Below are 21,526 nucleotides of genomic sequence, written 5' to 3'. Positions count from 1 at the left end.
CATGATCATAATCTTAATAATCATGAGACTCTCATATAATTTAGACTCTAATTCATATTTTGATATTAACTCCTAAACCAAGCAAGAGATGAAAACCAAAGCTTATATAAAGGGGTTATTAGATATGCATAACTTAACTTGATTCCATTGATTTCTTATCAATTCTCACACTAACTTAAACATTAAAGAGGTTGTCCTAACCCATTGATGTTATTTGTGTTATATTGAAGATTCAAGATCCATGGGGACTTAGTCTCAGTGAGTGAGAACTAACTTAAAGATACCCTTGACCATACGTGAAAAAAAACACAAGAAAGAAAGGTTGAATATTTGGGTATATCATATATTATTGAAATGGGTTAAATTTAACTAGGCTTGTAATTTTGTAGCCTGGGCTAAATTTTAGGTTGGGTTCAATTGGGCTTAGTATTTTCACTAAACCCAACAGCTCATTCCCTATTCTGAAAGCCTAGCTCGTTGAGTAGGCCTGCCCAATTGAACCAGATATATACATGGATTTTGTTTGAGATTCTGATTTGAAAAATCTAAACATCTTTGAAAACAAAGATTAAAATACAGAAAACAATTGAAAATATGTATTCTAAATTCTATTAAATGTTTTTATTCTAAAATTCTTTTGTTTTTAAAATCTCATAATCAAATTTCTGATACTAGCAATTTTCAAGCTCATTTTATGAATTCATATATAATTATTTGTGCATAGCTTAGGGGAATCTACAACATTACCGCATACAATCCTTCTCTAAACTTCTCCATTTCCTTGAGGATAAATTATAATTTAGTCTTTAAAATTTGATAAAATTTATAATTTAATTTTTATATTTTTAAAATTAAATAATTTAATATCTGAAATTTGACAAAACCTATAACTTAGTCCCTGCAATTAGTCAAATGAAATAATAAGCTTTTCTTTAGGGAAAAAAATATAATAATTAAGGAAAAATGAAAAAACAGAATGAGTACTCTACAAAATAAATTAGGTAAAATGTTCAATTTAGCCTCTGTATTTATTAGAGAAGTTTAATTTAACTAATTTTTAACTTTTTGTTCAATTTAGCCTAAAAATTTCAATTTAGACTCAATTTAGCCCAAAAATTAAAATTTATAAGTTAAATTTCTTGATTTTTTTATTTAAATAAAAAAGTTCAATTTCTTTATTTTGAAACTGAATTTCTTGATTTAAGTCCAAAAATCAAGAAACTCAATTTCTTGATTTTCTTAACTTTTGAGTTAAATTAAACTCAAATTGAAACTTCTGAACTAAATTGGATAAAAAGTAAAAAATGAATTAAATTGAATTTCCCAATAAATATAAGGGTGTAATTGAGCTTTAAGCCAAATAAAATACCCTACCAAAGAATCATGAGGTTCCCATTGAATGGAAAAGGGAAAAAATTTAAAAAAAAAAAAAATTTGTGTAGGAACTGATCCTATGTCTTCTTCACTTTGCCCTGCCTTAATACAATCTCACATAGAAAATACAACACAAAAATTTGTATGCGAAAATCATAGTCATACTAGCACTGATTTTGATGCATCCAGATAATTCAGTCTACAGGTTCCCAGAAGGAATTCTGGGAGCTCTTCTTCAGTTTCACCCTGCACAATCCAGCAAAAACCACTTAGTTTTCTTTTGGTTTAATGCTCAATTTCACTCTTGTATTTATTTGGAATATATCCTTTTTAACTATTTGTCCAAATTAATCAAGAAATTTTAATTTAAGCTCAATTTAATATAAAAATAAAGAAAATAAAAAAGTTGAGCTTCTTGATTTTTGGGTTAAATCAAGAAATTTAGACGAGAATCAAAAAATAAAAAAATTTAGAATTTTTTAGCTAAATTGAGCTTAAATTCAAATTTCTGGATTAATTTGGATAAAAAGTAAAAAATATATTAAATTAAACATCCCAATAACTATGGGGTGAAATTGAACATTTAGCTGTTTTCCTTCTTTTTCTTCTTTTAATTTACATGCTAACTTTTCTGTAAGAACAGAACATTTCATAGCTAACTTTTCAGTTTAACCTGTATCAAAAATGCCATTTCTATCACCAAATTGGTCAGGTATCCAAGAACAAGGCTGACCACCCCTCTGGCAACTGTGGAAGATCCAACATCCACTTCAAGCTGAAATTTAGACACATTGAAAGGTTTAACATTTTGAAACTCAAATGATTACAATTTACTTCTGTTATATGATGATTATAGTCTAGTAATCCACCTCTAGGTAGTTTTTCCCGCGAAAATAATTTACTTCTAACGCTTGCCCCACCAAGCAAGCTTTCTTGCCAACACTCTGCTTCACAATCCATGATCCCTGAGAAAATACATCATATTCAATGCTAAATGTGAGGAAAACAGAAGCTTGATCATTGAGTTATATGTGAATGCAAATGGAGGAAACGTCAATGTTTGGAATCGAGTTTTACTGACCTTGGAAATATAAGGTATCAGTTTAAATCTTGAATTCCTATAGGCATCATCACCATTAACGAAGTTCTGTAGCAAGGGTGTTTCCTCCAGAGGAGTTTTTAGCATGTAGTACAATGCCAGGGTATACATGGTTGAACCAGGAACCTGGTCATAATTGAGTAAAATACATAATTTGATTCTAGATGATGACGACGATGACAATTAATTCAAGATTAAGATGATTTATTTAACATCATGCTCACATTTATATTCACAATAAAGAAGAATTCCGGTCGATCTTGTGCAGCGTAATTCTGCATCAATCCAACAATAATTTAAGGTATTGGGGAATTTCATTTCAATACTTGGTTGTGCCTTTTGAATCGTGCTACTATGTTGGTATGATTATAGATAAAGAACGATCAATATTAGGAAATGGCATAAGATTATAGATTAAATTTAAACCTGAACAATACTATCAGGACGGCTACCAAGATCATTTTCTCGTTGGTTGGATCTCAACCAATCTGCTCCAATCATTTCCATCAAAGTACCTTTTGCCTTGACCTGAAGAAAAAGAGAAGGATTCAAATAAAGAAATTGGAAGAGAGGCACTAGTATTAGACATTTACAATTTCCTATTTGTATTTTGCAATAGTTAGAATTGGATGAATACCTTTTCATGGTCCTTCAAGTAATTTTTTCCACGTATCAAAAATGTAGAAGGATCAGCAGCAGCCCAACTGCAAGGTAAAGTACAGTTTGGATCTTTCGGAAGAGTAGCTCCATAGGAGCATACTAAACTATCTACCTTAGCCGATTCCTGTAAGTCCATGTAACCCTTCTTTTGAGCTGCAGCAGACATAAGTTTGAAACCATTTCTTCCTCAGAAACCATCCATTCATCAATTATCTTCAATAAGAATTATGGTTACTGTAACAGTACTAACCCGTAAGGTCTTGCAACTTCTTTTTCACTATGCCTGCAGCAGATGATAATCTGGGGGGGAGTATACTCTGCACGACTTGTGCCAAAAGTAGTAAGAGAACAAGAAATTGTAGTTGATAAAATTTTATGACGAACATGAATGTAAACCAGTACCAAAAAACAGATGAAATTCCCATTAAAATAAAGATTAAACAGCATTATCAATTATAATCTAGTTTAATAATTGAGAATCAATTATTTTTAGAAAGCAAGAATTTGAATAATGGGGATTAAGGAGTACCGCTGTGTGTATTTCTGGACTCATTTCCGAAGGCCATTCGTTTTCCAGGTCCAAATCCATCATTTCATTGGCAGCAGGGACATCAAAGAATTCATCAGTGGCACTGGTCAGGCCAGTTAAACTTGTAGTTTGTTTTTCTGCTTCATTTTCCACTAAACTAGAATTCTCCTCAATTTTTTCTGGGCCTTTAACTTCCATTTTCTTGTCTACCTTTTCAGCCTGAGGCGACACAATGTGTCCTGTCAATTCTCTAGATGAAAAGGCAGCATAATTTCCTTCTTTGGCTATGAACAGCTCCCTTAGTGCTGCAAGGTTTACCAGCTGTAGTGAGAATTTAATGAAGAACATGTAATAAAATGTTCAATATGCAAAGCTGTAAAGATCCATAAATGCAACTTTTGATCAATGCAATGGTACCTGCAACTGTTTCAAGCATACGTATTGTTATGGATCTTTCGGATGATAGGAGAAAGTACATTTTCCAAGATTTCCAATCAACTGCAAGCATATGTTTTACAAGTGATCGCCTTCCTTGGGTTATAGGAGTTATTACATATCCTCCACCTGCAATTTTTTGTATTGTTGGTGAAAAGTAACATACTTAACAGGAAATGTATAGTACAGAAGAAGAAAGTTGTACATAACCAAGCACTACCAAACCCTTGCAAATGAGGTCTACAGAGAAAATATCAAATAACTAAATTGGAAACAGCAAAACAATTTTTTTAAAAAAAAGAGTCCAAATAAAAAGGAATAGGAGTTGAACAGACTAGATATCATCTGTTTGACCTTATAAATGAGTTGAGAACTTGGTTCATTGTTTAAGTGATGAAGAGAAACCAAAATTTGTGCCAAACATGCTGAGAAGCTTGGATAGTGAAATTTCACAATAAGTTTCAAGAATGAAAAGAGGGTGATTCCTATTTCTGTCAAAACTTTCAGTCAACTGGCAGCATTAAGAAGCAAATGAATTATTTAAATTTCTAAGTGCAAAGCATACATTACTTTTAAGGCATGCTCGAACATAGCCCTTCTGTGGTGGACACTTCTTGTGAATCACAGATTGGTATAGGATCACTGTGAAATAATCAGATTAAAAATATCAGGGTCAAATGATTAAGGCTGCAAAGTTTCACATAAATTTCCTCCAATAATAATAATACTACCATAGGTGCCATCATCCTCTCTTCTCCAATAACGTCTCAACAAAAGATCTCTTCGTCTCATTCCCCTGCAGAATATGACGAGTTATTGACAACATTTTCAGAAGTGAATTTCTTTTTCCAAAAAGGTTTTGAATCTGACCTAGGTAGCAAATCACTGTACAACTGCTTGTGAATAATATCTGTATGACCATCAAGGTGCTCAACCATGCTACCACGGTAAAAGCAGAAGTCCCATCTGCAAGAAACTTGGAAATTCAGCATCTGGAATGAAATTAAATGTAATCTGAAAATCATTATGGTAAATATTTAGAATGATTTTTCTGTTCCAAGACAATACGAAAGTCAGGACTAGGGCAATAAGAGTGAAACATCAACTAACGTTTTCTATGAAAAGTAAAAGGCAATTCCTTTTTTGAAATTTATAAAGTTACCAATCCTTGTCATTATAGTTTCTTTATACCTAAATCAAATATTATAGAAAAGTATAGGAAAAAAATTGAAAAGTTGAACCAAATGGTGCCTAAATTGCTTCAATAAATACGCATTTGCACAATGTGAATGATTAAAATAATCACAATTAAGAAAAGATCATATCTAATCCTTTTCTCCTCTTAAATTTTGCAATTGTAGAATGTGGTCTTCTTTTCTTTTCTCCTCTCTCTCTATCTCTCTCTCTCTCTCTCTCTCTCAAGGAGACCAATCCATAACTCTTGTGTAATTCGTAACCAGACCAAAACTTCAATTCAAGAAAATAGAGGATATATTCCAGCAATCTTACTCTGATCTTAATGGACCAAGGGACATAAGAGTCCGGAAAATGGCCTCAGAAGTCCCGTCAACCACACCAACTGCCATAATTGCTGGATGATCATCCCAATGCTTAAAGGGAAAAAAATTCAGCCAGAAAGGATTAGCGTAACTATCAATAATCAACGAGCTATGCTATGAAATGCAACTTACCCTCCCACAAGAATCCCAATCTTTTGCCTCTTTAAAAAGACGTAGTCCTGCAAAGTAAAAAATTTTGAGACATAGCCCTTGAAGATAAGATAAACAAGACAGTTGAGCTCTTACCATTCTTGCAGCCAAAAATTTTCCATGGAGAGGGTGCAATAACATCTGACGTCATTACCTCAGTGTGCAAGGTTGAGTAATAATCTATTGATCCCTTGAAGTCCACCCTCTTTGAAACACTTAATCTGTTGAAACAAAATTGCATGAAGGAAATACAAAGAACTTGTCCAAAAAAAAAAAACACTGAGAACTCTATAAATGGAAAATGAATGTGTGTTGTAACATTTCCAAACACAAAAGAATATAGGTCAACCATGATTTTAAATTAGGGATTTCACTTTCAGGTCAACACAGCATTCATGATTCCCAGAGAGTTTTAGGCATCTAAAGAAGCAAATGATTCATTATTCTGATGGCAGCAAGCAAGTAAAAATGTAAGAGGCAATTGACAAAAAATTCTTAGAGGGGAATAACAATTAATTGTTTTCAAAGTGTCAAATTTTTATTATCATAAAGCTATATAATGTTAAAATGGTCATTAATAAGCAGGAAAACAGCATCTGACTAAAAAGGCATTGAAGACCATTGTAGTAACATATACCCCCTAAGTTTCATACTATAGAATATCAACTCAAAGCATTAGCATAAACACTTCTTATCCATAATTACATGCTATTTCTGATTCTGTCAATATACCAAAGTTTAGAAAAAAGATAAAAACAAATATAAAGGAAAATTGTAAAACTGAACACCTTATATGAGAAAATAAAGAAAACAAACACAGAAAATATTTGATTTCACAAACTTATGTAATTGGCAGAAAACAACATACCTTAGAGGCGGCCATTTCCTCTTAGAAATAGCCACAAAGTCATTTCCTGGATTTGGGCACTCCTAGAAAAACATAATTAAGTGTTAAGCATCATGCGGAAAAAAAAAATATGGTATTGAATTGCTTAAGAGTTAACAGTTTGGTACCTTCAACACTGCATTCTGCAAGGAACGAATCCATCCTGCAGCATCTTCTGAACTACTTGCTCCTAACTATAATAATGCAATTTCAGAGCTTATTTAATGAAAAATCATAAACATCAAATAACATTAATTTGCTAGGAGTTTACCATACCTTAAGCTGATCATTGTGATTTAAAGTACTGTAGAGTGTGAAAATGAAGAAGACCTGCAAGTTGCAAACAATTAAATTTGAAAGGAAAATGGTTTATCTCTGGCAAGGCCAGAGAGTTCATCCATACCATTAAAGTAATTGTGAAATCAGAAGGAATACTTTTCTATTGATGCTCTCTCTTCCATTATCTGTAATGCGAATGCAGGAGTCTATTATTGCACTTCTAACCGGCTCCTGAAAATGAAGAAGCTTGCAGGCAATCATTGTCAGAGACCGGAAACTTTTTTGAGGTTATTCAACAATGTAATATCTGCAATCTTCTCCTCTCAACAACTTCAATTTAGACACTCAAATACAGGATAGCTTTTATTGCTCTTCACTTTATGGTGAACCATCTTGGATGCTTTATTTTACTAATCATGGTGCATATGTTTAAAGTTGGAGATCAAAGCTAACAAGGTCTGGTTTTTCATTAATTTCTGTCTGACAATGCGAATCTGGATGCAAGTGTGATTAATTCAAAATGACGCATATATAATCATATAGAATTAGTAGGTGTGAAGAGGAAATATTATGGTAGCAATACAGGCAACTCATTTAAATATCCTCCCCAAAAGGTATATTTCAAAAAAAAAAAAAAAGATGTGCTCTATCATTATTTTTTTTTCCTATCTAATCCAAGGACCCTTCACTTTCTTCATTTTCCTTTTCTGAAAAGGATCAAAATATCACAATCAGAATCACAATTCAAATAAAATAAAGATTTGAATCTCCAAACAGAAGACACAAACCAATGTTAAAAATCAAACATTCACATGCACAGAACTCCATGACCATTGCAAATCCTTACTGACCAAGCAAGGACAACAACCAAAAAAATGAAAAAGAACAAGCCTGGGAGAGGAAATGATAAAACAAAGAAACTAGATTCAAAAACCAGAAAATTGAGTCAATCCAATAGCTTCATGCCAAGTCATTTTATTTTCATCCAAACCAGAAAAAGAAAAGGGAAAGGAAAAAGAGAGAGACAGAGAAAGAACAATAGATATGAAATCAAACACATGGAAGACGAAACAAAACCGACCAAAACATATGCCTATCTCCTTCTACAAAAATAAATCAAAATCAAACAGAAAAGGCCATAATTCAATATATATAGGAACAAAAACAAAACTATAGTTGCAGAAAGCATGAAAAGGAATAGAAAACAAAAGAGAAAAAGGACAAAGTTACCTCATTTTGTGAAATGGGTATCGTTTTGTAGCATTTGAGGTAGTTATCTTCAAGAATAAAGTACCTCTTGCGTGAAAACTGTAAGCCAAACCTATTGGACCTAATAGTATACAACCATCCTTCCATTCTGCCAATGTTTGGTGGCATACCCATTTCAGCAAACCTGTTTTCTTTGGTTTCTTTAAATAAAAAAACTGAAAATCAATGCTGCTGCATTCCGAATTTTTTGATTCTTTTTCTGAAAGCAAATACAGCCAAGAAAAATGGCTAAATTTAATGTGTGTTCTAGATCTTATATGACTATATGTGACTGTATATTTATACACACACACACCAATATTGATGTTGATCCTCTGATTCCCTATCAAAGGGAATCAGAGAATGAAATTGCTATATTCACTTAGTTAATTCAGAGAATTCCCTTCAAAATTTTCTTTTTTCCTATTCTGTTTGTTTGTTTTCCTGTTTTCAAGCAACTAAATTTTGGGGGGACATGATTATGGAACATTATATTACTATAATACCCTTAACAATTTTGAACCAAAATTTATTTGGATTATTTAAAAAAATTATATTTTTAAAAATTAATTATTAAGTATCATTTCATAACTTATAAATTTTAGAAATTTAACTATTTATCTCTCCTTTTTAAAAGTTTTTTTATGTGAAAAAAAAAAATAATAACTTAAAATTTTTAAATAATATTTGGTAAGACGTAATTAAAATTATAATATAATCATAATTATATTACATATTGATTATGTTATTTAATAAAAAATTAATATAATAAAATAATAATTATATAATATAATTATTATTATATATAAAAATAAATATAATCATAATTTTAAAAATTAAATGTAATATAATTGCTAAATATTTGTGCATTTGGTTTTAAAGAAATTACATTTGGAAGAAAGGGATTGTGGCAGAAATTGCATGCTTTTCCTGTAATGATTTTTGGCTCCTCAGCCTGCTGATTTCACATGATTGGTACAAAGCACTTGCACATGATTGTAGGATAAATTTCTCCAGCAATTATTCAATTTTATTAATTATCTTATTCAGTCATTATATTTTTTACTAGCAGTTACTAAAAAGCAGAATCCGAGTAAGCACTATTTAATTTAAATATAATAAATCAAACTGAATTAACTTAATTTGATAATTTAATTTAATTTTATATTTTAAGAATTTCAATTATTTCAATTTGGTTTGGTTTAAAAAAAACTAGTTAAATTGAATTGAATTAAATTATTTTATTTATTTTTAAATTAATTTATTTTTATAAAAAATTTATAAATTATATGTAATTATATATATAAATTATTTAATTTCATTAATTAATGGTTATTATGTTCAAACTAAGATCAAAATCAGACTAAATAAATTAAAAAACAACTCTAAATTAAAAAATCCATCAAAACTCAAAAACCAATTAGTTCAAATCAAATCAAACCAAAATAAAGTGGTTCGGTTCGATTTTTTATTCATTTTGATTTGGTTCAGATTCTAAAATATGATAATTTGATTAATTCAATTTTGATAATTCGGTTTAGTTCGGTTCGATTTGAACCGAATGCTCAGCCCTAAAATCTGATAAAATCTCTTATAAAACTCTTATATAGCGTGTCTTATATAATTTTAAATCATAAAAAAATTATTTACTCACTAAATCAATTTAATAAATTAAAAAAAAAAAACAAATTTCAATTAGAATCCACAAAAATATAAACTTTTTATGATGTAAAGCCACATAAAACACATCACATAAAAATTTTATTGAAAATTCTATTAAATTATGGCTCAAATGATTGCTAATAAAAAAAAATTAATTTCATTGAAATAAATTAAAGCACAATAACTGATATTAACCAATTAACAAATGACTGAGGATAAAATTTATCCCATGATAATGTTAGTCTAGATATATATAATTTAATGAATTAAACAATAGTTGTTAAAATAATTATAATAAATTTTATAATTAATAAATTAAGAAACTTATTTAAGTGAATCTGATGTAATATAATGTAACATAGTGGTGATTGATTAACAATTATGCAGCATGTGAATGAGTTTTGCTTTTATTAATAATTTGATTTCTTTATTTTATAAAATAAATAATTTACTTTGTACAACATATATATATATATATTTTATCAATAATTAAGCTAATGAATTAAAATTAATAAAATTTTTAGAAATAAAATTTTTACATCTAGTTTTACAAATTTATCATTTTAACACATTTATAAACTTAATATTTAGCACATAAATTAGTTTGTATATGTATTTTTTTATAAGATTATTTTTTATAAATATATTTCTGTATTAATTATATTAATTTTATGATCATTTGAATAATTGTTAAAAACATTATAATTCTTTTATAATTTATTTAAAAAATTACTGTGTGAAATTATATAATTTATTTATTTAATGTTATTAAAATTTTGAAATTTTCTTCACTATTATAAGTTTTTTTCATAGTTTTTCGAGTTTAAATTCGAGTATCCAATTTGTTTATAAATTTTATTGAATTTTCAAAAATATATAAAAATTAATTATGTTCGGGTGAATTCGAGTATTATATGAATAATAATAATTGGATTTAAAATAAATAAAATAAAATAATTTTAATTAAATTTAAAATGAGTCCGAGTGATATATTATATAGATTCAAATTTAAATTTCAATATCTTAATTTTACAAGTATTATATTCATCGTAATCCATATAATAGATCCTTATAAAAAAGGAAATATCAAATTTTCACAACAAAGGAAATATCAAATCCTTTCAGAAGATAAAATTCAAATCTATTAATGAAAATAAACACAAATATATTAAAAAAAATACAAATTTAGGAATTATTAGAAAAAATAAAAAAATAAGGAGGTTGAGAAGGAGGTTGCTAGAATTTCATTAAAAGAGGCTTGTTGAGCTCCATACATAAGTTGTTAATTAATGCATCAAGACTATTTAAATTTAATAGCTTGATTTTTCTAACCTAATCCAAAATCCCATTAAATTTATTGATAAGCTTTACATCATACTTTATCACATTTTTTTTAAAATTAAAATAATTGATTAATTAAAAAATAAAGAAAATTATTTTTTTTATTGTGATAACAAAATATATATTTTTTTCAACTTTTACATATCATATTAAGCTCAGTTCTCCAGTCTCACAAAAATTATCTACTATTCCTTTTAAGGATATTCAAAAATCTATGCCCATTTTCATAAAGTTAAAAAAAAAAAATCTACCCTTTATTAATTTCATGATAAAGTGTCATCTTAATTTTACTTTATATATTTTCAAGGTAAATAACTCTATTAAAAAAATTAACAATTTTGACAAGAAATAAAAGGGGTATAAAAGGAAATAAATAAAAATTGTGAATTGGTAATAATATTAATTGTGTTTTTTTTAATTGTGTAATTTTTTTTTTAGATAGAGGGAATAAAAACTAAAATTGGATACTACCAAACTAGTTGGAATAACTAATTGATTTTTATTTTGTTTTTTTTTTCTCTCTCATGCTTTTTTTTTTTTAATTTTAGAATATTTTAAGTTTGTTACATATCCCAAAAAATATTTTTAAGTAGTCTCATTGTCAGATAACCGCTATTAAAATAACTTAAATTAATTATTTTGAATGAAATGATATGACTAAAAATTATTTCAACCAATTAAATTTTGTGTATTATAATTAGTATCAGACTCACTCTAAGTCAAAAAATTTTGTTGTGAGCTCATGAAAATTATAAAAAAAATTAAAAAAACTTTTGTGCTTTCAGTCAAGATCCAAGTAATGGAAAATCAAATTTTGAACAAAATAAACACCATATACTTTCTAATTAAGATCAAATAAGTACTCAAAAAAATAATATTTTATTTTTAAAAGAATAATATTTTATTAAATAAAAACTTATTTAACTTTAATTAAAAAGTATAAAAATTTATTTGATTCAAAATTTAATTTTAAATTTATTTGATAAAGTACAACTAAAAAAAAAAGATTACACTACTAAAAACTAAGGTAGATTTTAGGAATATTATATTACACATTAAAAAAAAAAAAAAATCTCACTAGTTTTTTATATTGAGACTTTAGAATATTACACCGACAATGTCTGATAAACTATCTAGACATTGATTTGAGCAAGTCTTGAAATAAATTTGATTTACCATATGACTATAGACTAATTAATTGAATTTTATTTTGAAAAAAAAATTAATTGAATTTTATCACATGAATAAATATAATCCTCAACTATAGTTAATTAGCTTAAAATTTTGGATTAGAGTTTTTGGGAGAATTATGATTTTAGGTTACGTTTGGTAGAGCGTAATATAATACAATATAATTAATTATGTAATACAGTTAAAATTATAATGTAATGTAATATAATTGTCATTATATTTCTCTATTTTGTTATAAAATAAAAATATAAGTAGTGTAATGTAGTAATAATTTTTATTTTAATATTTAATTATTTATAATATTAATAATAAGTGATAATATTTACAGCAATTGGTAACGAGTAGTAGTTGTGGTTGTAGTGGCAGTGGCCACAACAATAGTTAAGTAGTGGTAGTAGTGGTAGTGATAGAGGTAGAGGTGACAATAACTAAATAATGATAAGATTAAATGATGGTAATAATGATAGTAGTAACAAGGTGGCGGCGGCGATAGAATAGGAGTAGTAATGGTGGTGGTGGCGACAGAGTAAGAATAATAGTGGTTGTAAAAGTAGTTGTTGAGTAGTAATGATGGTGATAATATTGACAATAAATAAAAAAAAATCAAAATAAGTAAAAATGATTACTTCCATTTTTATATATAATGACCATTGTATTATTTTAAATATAATTAATTATGTTACATAATTTTTATTTTATTATGTTAATTTTTTTTATAAAATAACGTAATTAAATATGTAATGTAATCATGATTATAATACAATTTGATTATGCCATACAAAATGCCACCTTAGAGTTTTTCTTTTTTTTTTTTTTTAAATTTTTCCTATGATTGAAATTTGAGACCTGCTGGTGGTAAAGATAACTTAATTATTACTAAATTACTAAATTAAAACTCATAAATTATAGAAATCTAAAATATTTAACTCCAATTATTTTAATAGTTAAATTTTAGAATATATAAATTATTTTATTTTCTCATTCCCAATTGATGGGGGGGTTGGGTATCACAATTTTACTTTTAAAACATTATAAAAATTTTTAAAATTTTAAATTATCAAATTGATGGGTTTAAAGGGTAACATTTTTCATTATCTTTTAATTTTTAATTTAACTGTTTATTTTTGGCCTGTTTGGATTAACTGTTGAATACAACTGATAGATATATTGTAGTGATAGTATTCTTGTTAGTGATAGTGATGATAATTTATTTTATATTAAGTGTTTGGTAAAATTATATTTAGCTGTTGTTGTTAATATGTGAAATGACTAACAAGGGTATATATCATATAATTTATTTTATTATTTAAATAAATATAAAATTATAAATTTATTACATTATATTATTTATTTTATTATTAAATTAAATATATAATTATTAAATTAATATATTATATTATTTAAATAAATATATAATTATTAATCTTTTATATTATATCATTTATTTTATTATAGAAATAAGAAAATAATTATTTTTTAAAGATAATTAAATAATTTTAAAAATATAGATAAAATAATAAAATAATTATTATTGTTAATAGAAAAATTTATAATTAATTTTAAGTTTTTGGATAAAAATAAATATTTTATATTTTATGTTATTAATAAAAAATATTTTAACAAAGTTGAAATACATTAATTAAAATATTAAAATTATAAATAAAAAAATAAAAATATTAATAATATTAATTTTCAAGTTAAATAAAAAAGGATAATATGGTCAAAATAAAAAATAAAACCAGATCAGCTATCAGCTGATGAGAAACAGCTCTAAAAATAGAGCTGATACAAACTGCAGCTGATGGGTATCATATCAGTTACCCATCAGCTATCAGCTCTATTTTTTTAAGCTTGTCAAACACCACAATTTACCTGTTTGGGTGTCTATCAGCTATCAGCTGAACTCAACAGGTAAACCAAACACCCCCTTTGCCCAATACTTAAAGTTGAGCATGTATACTGATTCTACTTAAAGAATTTTTTGAAAAGGAGAGGAAAAACTGACCACCCTTCTTCCTTCCCTGCATAAAATTCACAGGCTTAGAAGGTAAAATAATAATAATAATAATAATAATAACAATAAATATAAATCTCAAATGGCTAGATTACATAAGCATAACAATATAAATTAAAAAATAATGATTATTAAAATTAAACAGATATAAAAATTTAAAAATTAATAAAATAATAAAATAAAAATATTAGTTAAAAATAAATATATATCTAAGTTGATTCATTGAAAATTTGCATAGAAATTACGATCAGTAATATTATTTTTTTTAATTTATTTGAGCTAAAATTTGGTAATTCATTAATAAGAATAATAAGATAAGTACAGTATAATGTCCTAATAAGAGAAAAAAAAAATACAAATATAGGCTCTGTTTGTTTTACGGAATTTTCTGCATTTTTTTACGTTTGCACAAAGGAAATATTTTCTTAGTCAAAAGAAAAATTAAGTAATTTTAAGGAAAATGATTTTCATTTTTCAAAAAAGGAACTCATTTTTCATTTTCTAAATTTTGATAATTTTATTAAAATGTGAACATATTTTTATGTATATGAAATAAACACATATCATTAATTTAATATTATAACTAAACAACAAAAAATATTTTCTATGAAAATATTTAAAATATATATATATTTTTCATGAAAAATATTTTCTATATACAAGTTATTTTTTGTTAAACAAATGGAGTCATAGACAATTAAAATATTCTGTTCAAAGATGATTTAGATTGAGTAGAATAACTTTTCGGTAGTAATTATTTTAGATGAACAAATAAATATTTTGTAATACCATCCTTTCAGGATCTTGTTTTCTTTGTGGCCCACATAAGATACTAAATCACCAAACATCAATGGAAGAACAAGTTACACTACCAAACTCTATTAATAGAAGATCATTACCCACACTTGAGTAATCAATTAAAAGAAATTAATGATCTATACTGTATTTTAAATTACCAAATAACTCATTCAAATATTAAAAAAATAAATAAAACCCAATTAAGGAGAGAAAAATAAAACTCCAATAATGAGGAGAAACGGGACGGCAATACTAGGAGAGACAACCTCAAATATGCTCCGAAATTACACCGATCTGACAAGAGAAACTCAAATATGTACCAAATAGACATAAAACTAAAAGTTTATTAGAAAAAAATTAACAACAAAAAAGGAAAAGAAAAAATGATCTAGGGATAAAGTGATTGCCCAAAAAATAGATATGAAAGAGAAAGGAAGAAAGAGAGAGGGGAGGATAGATTAGCTTGAATTTTATTTAGTTGTGCAAATATAAATAAAATATGCTTTTAATTTGAATGAAATAAATGAGAAAAAACTAATGCCAGGGAAGATGAATAAAAAAGAATTTTCTATTGTACTCATATAATGAAAGGGAGAGCAAAATAAAAATTTTAAAATCCCATCTAATTTTAAATTATGTGATATGAAATTATTAGATTAGCTTGAATTTAATTTTCAAATAACAACTACTAATCAAATATTAATTTGTAAATGTAAAAGTTTAAATAGTTAATTTTTAATTAAACTTTTGTATTTATTTAATGACAATCAAGTAATTTTAGTGTTTCAATTTAAATCATAATGTATAAATTATAAATTTTTAGGGGTCATTAGAAAATTTAAGGGGTTAATTAAATATTTAGAGATATTAATAAAAAAATTTGAGAGATCAATTAATAATGCATCAAATTTTAATATACTTTAAAAAGGTTTTGAAAATGTTTGGGAGGCCAAGACTATCCCGATCTCTTGTCTCATCCCCCTCCCCCTCCCATTCTCCCTTAAGCATTAGCATTCGGTTCAAACAAATCGAACAATAAAAATAAAATTAATCAAATATTACAAACCAAATCAAAATATTAAGAAAATAAAATTAAACCAAACCAATATAATTTAATTTTGATTTGATTTGAAACTAATATGTTTAGGATTTTAATGGAATTTTTTATTTGGACCTAATTTCACCTTATTTCATGATTTTTACCTTGATTTGATATGCTATTCATCTCATTTCATGATTTTTAACCTAATTTGGACCTATTTTCAAATAATTCAATTTAATTTTATCGAATTTTTTCCCACAACCAAATCAAAATAACTAAAAAATCCTAAAAATAAAATTGAATTGAATTACTATATAAACTGTCACGACCCAACCTATGGGCCGGACCGGCACTAGGACCTGGGCCAGCCTAAAGCCCCCGAGGCCCGTAGTAAGCCTTAACTATTCATTAACCCAACTCTAAGGCCCATTTGGGCCCAATATCAAGAAAACAAACGGACAGAGTCCGGCCATAAAATGGACTTTCCAACGGGGAGTTTTCGACTCACCCGACCTGTAAACACAATAAACAATCCATTGGGGAGCTCAGCTCACCCTCCACATACTCATCAACATAATAATAAATGGGAGCTCAGCTCCCTCATCCAATCCATCAAACAGACTTAAAATATTTAAGTTTACAGGTCCAACATGATAAAAATATTACAGACCAAATTCAAATAAATACTGCTAACACATGCGGAAATTCTAGGAGTAATTAAAATTACACAAACATGGATAAACAACCTGAGAAGGATAAAAGCGAGTTAACCTGAATAAAATATCCTCCTGTGGCTGTAAAATTTTTGAACAGAGTGAGCGTTCGACTCGAGAGTAAAATATCAATCTTAACTATAATCTCTATAACTATCTGAAACTAATTCAAACTTTAGAGTTAAATTCAACATTAACATCATATTCACATCATAGCATCAAAAAGGTAATTTGGAGCACTCACGCACCCTGTTGCATCAATCATAATATATTGGGAGCTGATCCTGCATGCCTCTCTTAAATCCAACACAGTGCGTGAAGAACTCAAGCGGACTTTCGCTTAATAAACCAAATCGAGGGTCCCGAAGAACTCAAGCCGTGACTACCCCTCGAAGGAACGGGTCCCGAAGAACTCAAGCCGTGACTACCGTCCTATCCATAGTCCACACCACATCACACGACGCCAACGCACGACACCGCTCCAAATTACCACAACAACACTCATGGCACATTAACGATTATGAATGCAACATAAATCGTGCCTAGAGTTTAACTACATAAATATATTCATATAAGTGATGCATGGGCATCTTGAACATATAATAATATCGAAATTATAATTAAAATTAATATTTTACTCACGGACTTGACGACAAATTCTCGTGGCGGTGGGCGAGGAAGAAGGTCATCGGCTCACTGACAATTACATTACATCTAATTAATACAATCGACTCAATACAAACAAAGAAAAAGACCAATTACGTCCTAAGTCGTGTAGAAAATCCGTGAGTCTCCCCTATACCTAGGACCTACCCAACCTGCAAAAGGCTAAAAACGCACTTCTATATTCACAATCCATATATCAACAGTTCAATCATATCACACAGCCCCTCCTGGGCCCATCAAATCAATTATCCATCACAATACGCAAAATTTCAATTTAGTCCTTATTATTGATCATTTTTGCAAAAACTGCCCAAACAAGCTCTAAAAATTATAAAACTTTGCCCCGCGGTCCTTAGCAATATTACTAAGCTATTGCAAAAAGAATCGTAATTTTCTAAGCTACCACGAATATTTTACGGATTTTTAATCCTATTTAAGCACTAGAAAATTACGAAAAAACAAGGTTCGGGTTTACCTTTGCCGATTCCGACCTCGGGGACGCGCTCGACGTCGACAATGGGGTAGGCAAAATCTCGCCCAATCGGAGACTTTTCCAGAACGGTGCTGCAGTCCAAATTTGCGCATTGGCCAAGCCGAATTTCCGCGAATTGAGAATACCTACACGAAGCCCATAACAGGTGGGTTTGTACATACATTTTCAGAATTTTCTAAGCTCATTTAATGCTCGGAAAAACAACTGCGAAGTTCCGTGGGACCCACCAAAAACGTTGTCGGAAAATTTTGAAATTAATATCCCGAAGCTCGTCCGAGTGGAGCGTGCTGGTAGCCTCGGTTTTCTCGTGGGATTCACGGTTTGAGAAATCTAGCCCAAAAGTTGAAATGGGCTAAAATCTTCCCGAGCTAAAATCGGACAATCCGCTCGATGGATTTGGCGTTCTTGGTGTCTATGGAAAGCTCTCGCCGAGTAGATGGTTTTGGACACAAGACCCGTCCAATCGGTGACCCGGATCGGCCGCAAGCGGGCAGGGGGAGAATCGCGCGCTTTCGCTGCTCACAGCCAGTGGCCGGGAGGCCGGCGAGGAGGACGCAGGAGGCAGCCTGGCAGGGGAGGAGGAGAGAGAAAAGAGAGAGAGAAGGGAGGCGTCGCGCGGAGGAAGAGGAAGAAAAAGAGAAGAGACCGTCCGATTCGACCGGTCCGATCCGGTCCGATTCGATTCGACCGGTTCGATTTAGAATACAAAATTTTGAATTTTTACTCTGCCTCGGGACCGAAAACGAGGTCCAAAAATTCCGAAAAAATTCCCGAAAACTCAGAAAAATACGTAGACTCCAAATATATTTTTAGTTTTGCCACGTGGTCTTTAAATTAATTTTTAAAAATCATCAAAGTTTATATTTTCGGAAAATCGAACCCGATTTTTAAAATCCGAAAAATCTCAAAAAAATTCCTAAAATTTAAATAAAATTTAAATATCAAAAATACCCATAATTAATAAAATTTTGGGGTGTTACATTCTTCCCCCCTTACAGAAAATTCGTCCTCGAATTTTTACACAAGGCAGAATAAAGTACATGATTATACATTGAACAAGTAAGGGTACTTGCTACGCATGTCCCGTTCTGACTCCCAGGTGCACTCTTCCACCGACTGACTCCTCCACAAAACCTTAACCATAGGGATCTGTTTTGATCTCAGCTGTTTCACTTGGTAGTCCACTATGGCTACAGGCTGCTCCTCAAATGTCAAGTTCTCTTTTAGCTCTATCACATCCTACGCAAGACATGAGAAGGATCGGGAATGTATTTCCTGAGCATGGAGATGTGAAACACGGGATGAACGTGAAAAAGGTTGGGTGGTAGCTCCAACCGGTAGGCAACTGCTCCAACTCTATCAGTAACCTCAAAAGGTCCGATATACCGAGGTGCCAACTTGCCCTTCTTTCCAAATCTCATGACTCCCTTCATTGGAGATACCTTCAGGAATACATAGTCGCCCACTGCAAACTCCACATCCCTCCGTCTGGGGTCTGCATAACTCTTCTGCCTACTGAAAGCTGTCCTCAGTCGTTCCCTGATTAAAGGAACTACCTCTGAAGTGTACTGCACTAGGTCTACATCATGCACTTTCGCTTCCCCCATTTCTGTCCAACATAGAGGAGACCTACACTTTCTTCCATATAGTGCCTCATAGGGTGCCATCCCTATGCTGGAGTGATAACTGTTGTTGTAGGCAAACTCCACTAAAGTTAGCTGCTCATCCCATTGACCTCCAAAATCCAAGACACTCATGCGAAGCATGTCTTCCAGTGTTTGGATTGTCCTTTCGGACTGTCCGTCTGTTTGAGGGTGGAAAGTCAGATCGAAGTTCAATTGTGTGCCAAGTGCCTCCTGCAACTTTCTCCAAAATCGAGAAGTGAACTGGGGCCCTCTGTCAGATATTATGGAAGCCGGAACTCCATGCAATCTGACTATTTCTCGAATGTAGAGCCGGGCATACTGTGCCACAGAGTAGGTAATCTTTACAGGTAAGAAGTGAGCTGATTTGGTCAAGCGGTCCACAATTACCCATATCGAATCATATCCTCGCGTGGTACGAGGCAACCTACCACAAAATCCATAGTGATCATTTCCCACTTCCATTACGGGATAGGGAGCTCTTGCAGCTTCCCGACGGTCTCGGTGTTCAAACTTCACCTTCCGACAAGTCAAGCACTTGGACACAAAGTCCGCTATGTCTCTCTTCATGCCATTCCACCGTAGCTATCTTTCACATCATGGTACATCTTGGTGGAACACAGGTGGATATCTTGATGCTGTGTAGTGTGCCTCTTGCATGATTTCATTCCTGAGATTGTCCACATCGGGCACACATATTCTAGAACCTTGCACTAGGGCGCCATCATTGGCAAATCCAAACTCACCACCATCACCCTGCTGTACTCTTTCTATGATCTTCATCAATTGTTGGTCTCTGTGCTGGGAAACTCTAACTCTGTCCCTCAAGTCTGGCCTCACTGAAAAGTGAGCTAACAGTACCCCCTCATCTGACAGATCTAGGATTAAACCTTGATCCATCAACTCATGTACCTCCTGAATCAGTGGTCTCTTCTCTATTGAAATGTGCGCCAAACTGCCAGAAGATTTTCTGCTCAAAGCATCTGCTACAACATTGGCCTTCCCAGGGTGGTACTGGATGGTGCAATCATAGTCCTTCAGAAGCTCCATCCATCTCCTCTGTCTCAAGTTCAAGTCCCTCTGTTGGAAGATGTACTTCAAACTCTTGTGGTCGGTGTATATCTCGCACACTTCACCATACAGGTAGTGTCTCCAGATTTTTAGTGCAAAGACTACAGCCGCCATTTCCAAATCATGGGTGGGGTAGTTCTGCTCATGCCTCTTCAGCTGCCTTGAAGCATAAGCCACTACCTTTCCATTCTGCATCAAAACACACCCTAGGCCAACTCTGGAGGCGTCACAATACACGGTGTATCCTTCACCACTCACAGGTAGTGTCAACACAGGGGCAGTGGTTAGACACTCCTTGAGCTTCTGGAAACTCTCCTCACAGTCATCTGTCCAAATGAATGGAACATTCTTCCTGGTCAACTTAGTTAGGGGAGCCGCTATCCTGGAGAAATCTTGTACAAAACGCCTATAGTAGCCAGCTAAACCCAGAAAACTTCGCACCTCAGTGACTGTTGTAGGCCTAAGCCAATCAGTTACAGCTTCAATTTTCTTGGGATCCACTTGAATACCGTCTCTAGAAACCACGTGTCCCAAGAATGAGATGCTTTCTAGCCAAAATTCACATTTTGAAAATTTGGCGTATAGCTGGTGCTCCCTCAACGTCTGCAACACCATCCTCAAGTGCCACACGTGTTCTTCCTCGATGCGAGAGTATACGAATGTCATCTATGAA

The 21,526-nt window shown here is 30.6% G+C and overlaps 1 protein-coding gene across 2 annotated transcripts; it reads right to left on the bottom strand.

Moving 5' to 3' along the window:
- Positions 1-1,325: 1,325 nt before the first annotated feature.
- On the bottom strand, positions 1,326-8,644 carry LOC110657462 (protein ENHANCED DISEASE RESISTANCE 2). Of its 2 annotated transcripts, XM_021814669.2 has the most exons (21): positions 8,202-8,644; positions 7,128-7,202; positions 6,969-7,022; positions 6,821-6,886; positions 6,675-6,736; positions 5,903-6,027; positions 5,789-5,835; positions 5,607-5,707; positions 4,968-5,063; positions 4,829-4,893; positions 4,668-4,739; positions 4,080-4,226; positions 3,663-3,967; positions 3,384-3,450; positions 3,111-3,286; positions 2,900-3,001; positions 2,698-2,748; positions 2,456-2,599; positions 2,244-2,339; positions 2,048-2,149; positions 1,326-1,620 (listed from the first exon to the last, which is right to left on the bottom strand). In XM_021814669.2, the coding sequence occupies exons 1-21, from the start codon at positions 8,352-8,354 to the stop codon at positions 1,534-1,536; spliced, it is 2,193 nt and encodes a 730-aa protein (XP_021670361.2). In that variant the 5' UTR covers positions 8,355-8,644; the 3' UTR covers positions 1,326-1,533. The 2 variants fall into 2 exon arrangements, with proteins under 2 accessions (XP_021670361.2, XP_057989406.1); XM_058133423.1 differs by lacking the exon at positions 2,698-2,748.
- Between the last annotated feature and the right edge of the window lie 12,882 nt (positions 8,645-21,526).

Source organism: Hevea brasiliensis, chromosome 14 (genome assembly GCF_030052815.1).
Source record: "Hevea brasiliensis isolate MT/VB/25A 57/8 chromosome 14, ASM3005281v1, whole genome shotgun sequence".
NCBI classification, from domain to species: domain Eukaryota; kingdom Viridiplantae; phylum Streptophyta; class Magnoliopsida; order Malpighiales; family Euphorbiaceae; genus Hevea; species Hevea brasiliensis.
Note: the sequence above shows the minus strand (reverse complement) of the source record. Positions and strands in the feature narration are given on the sequence as shown.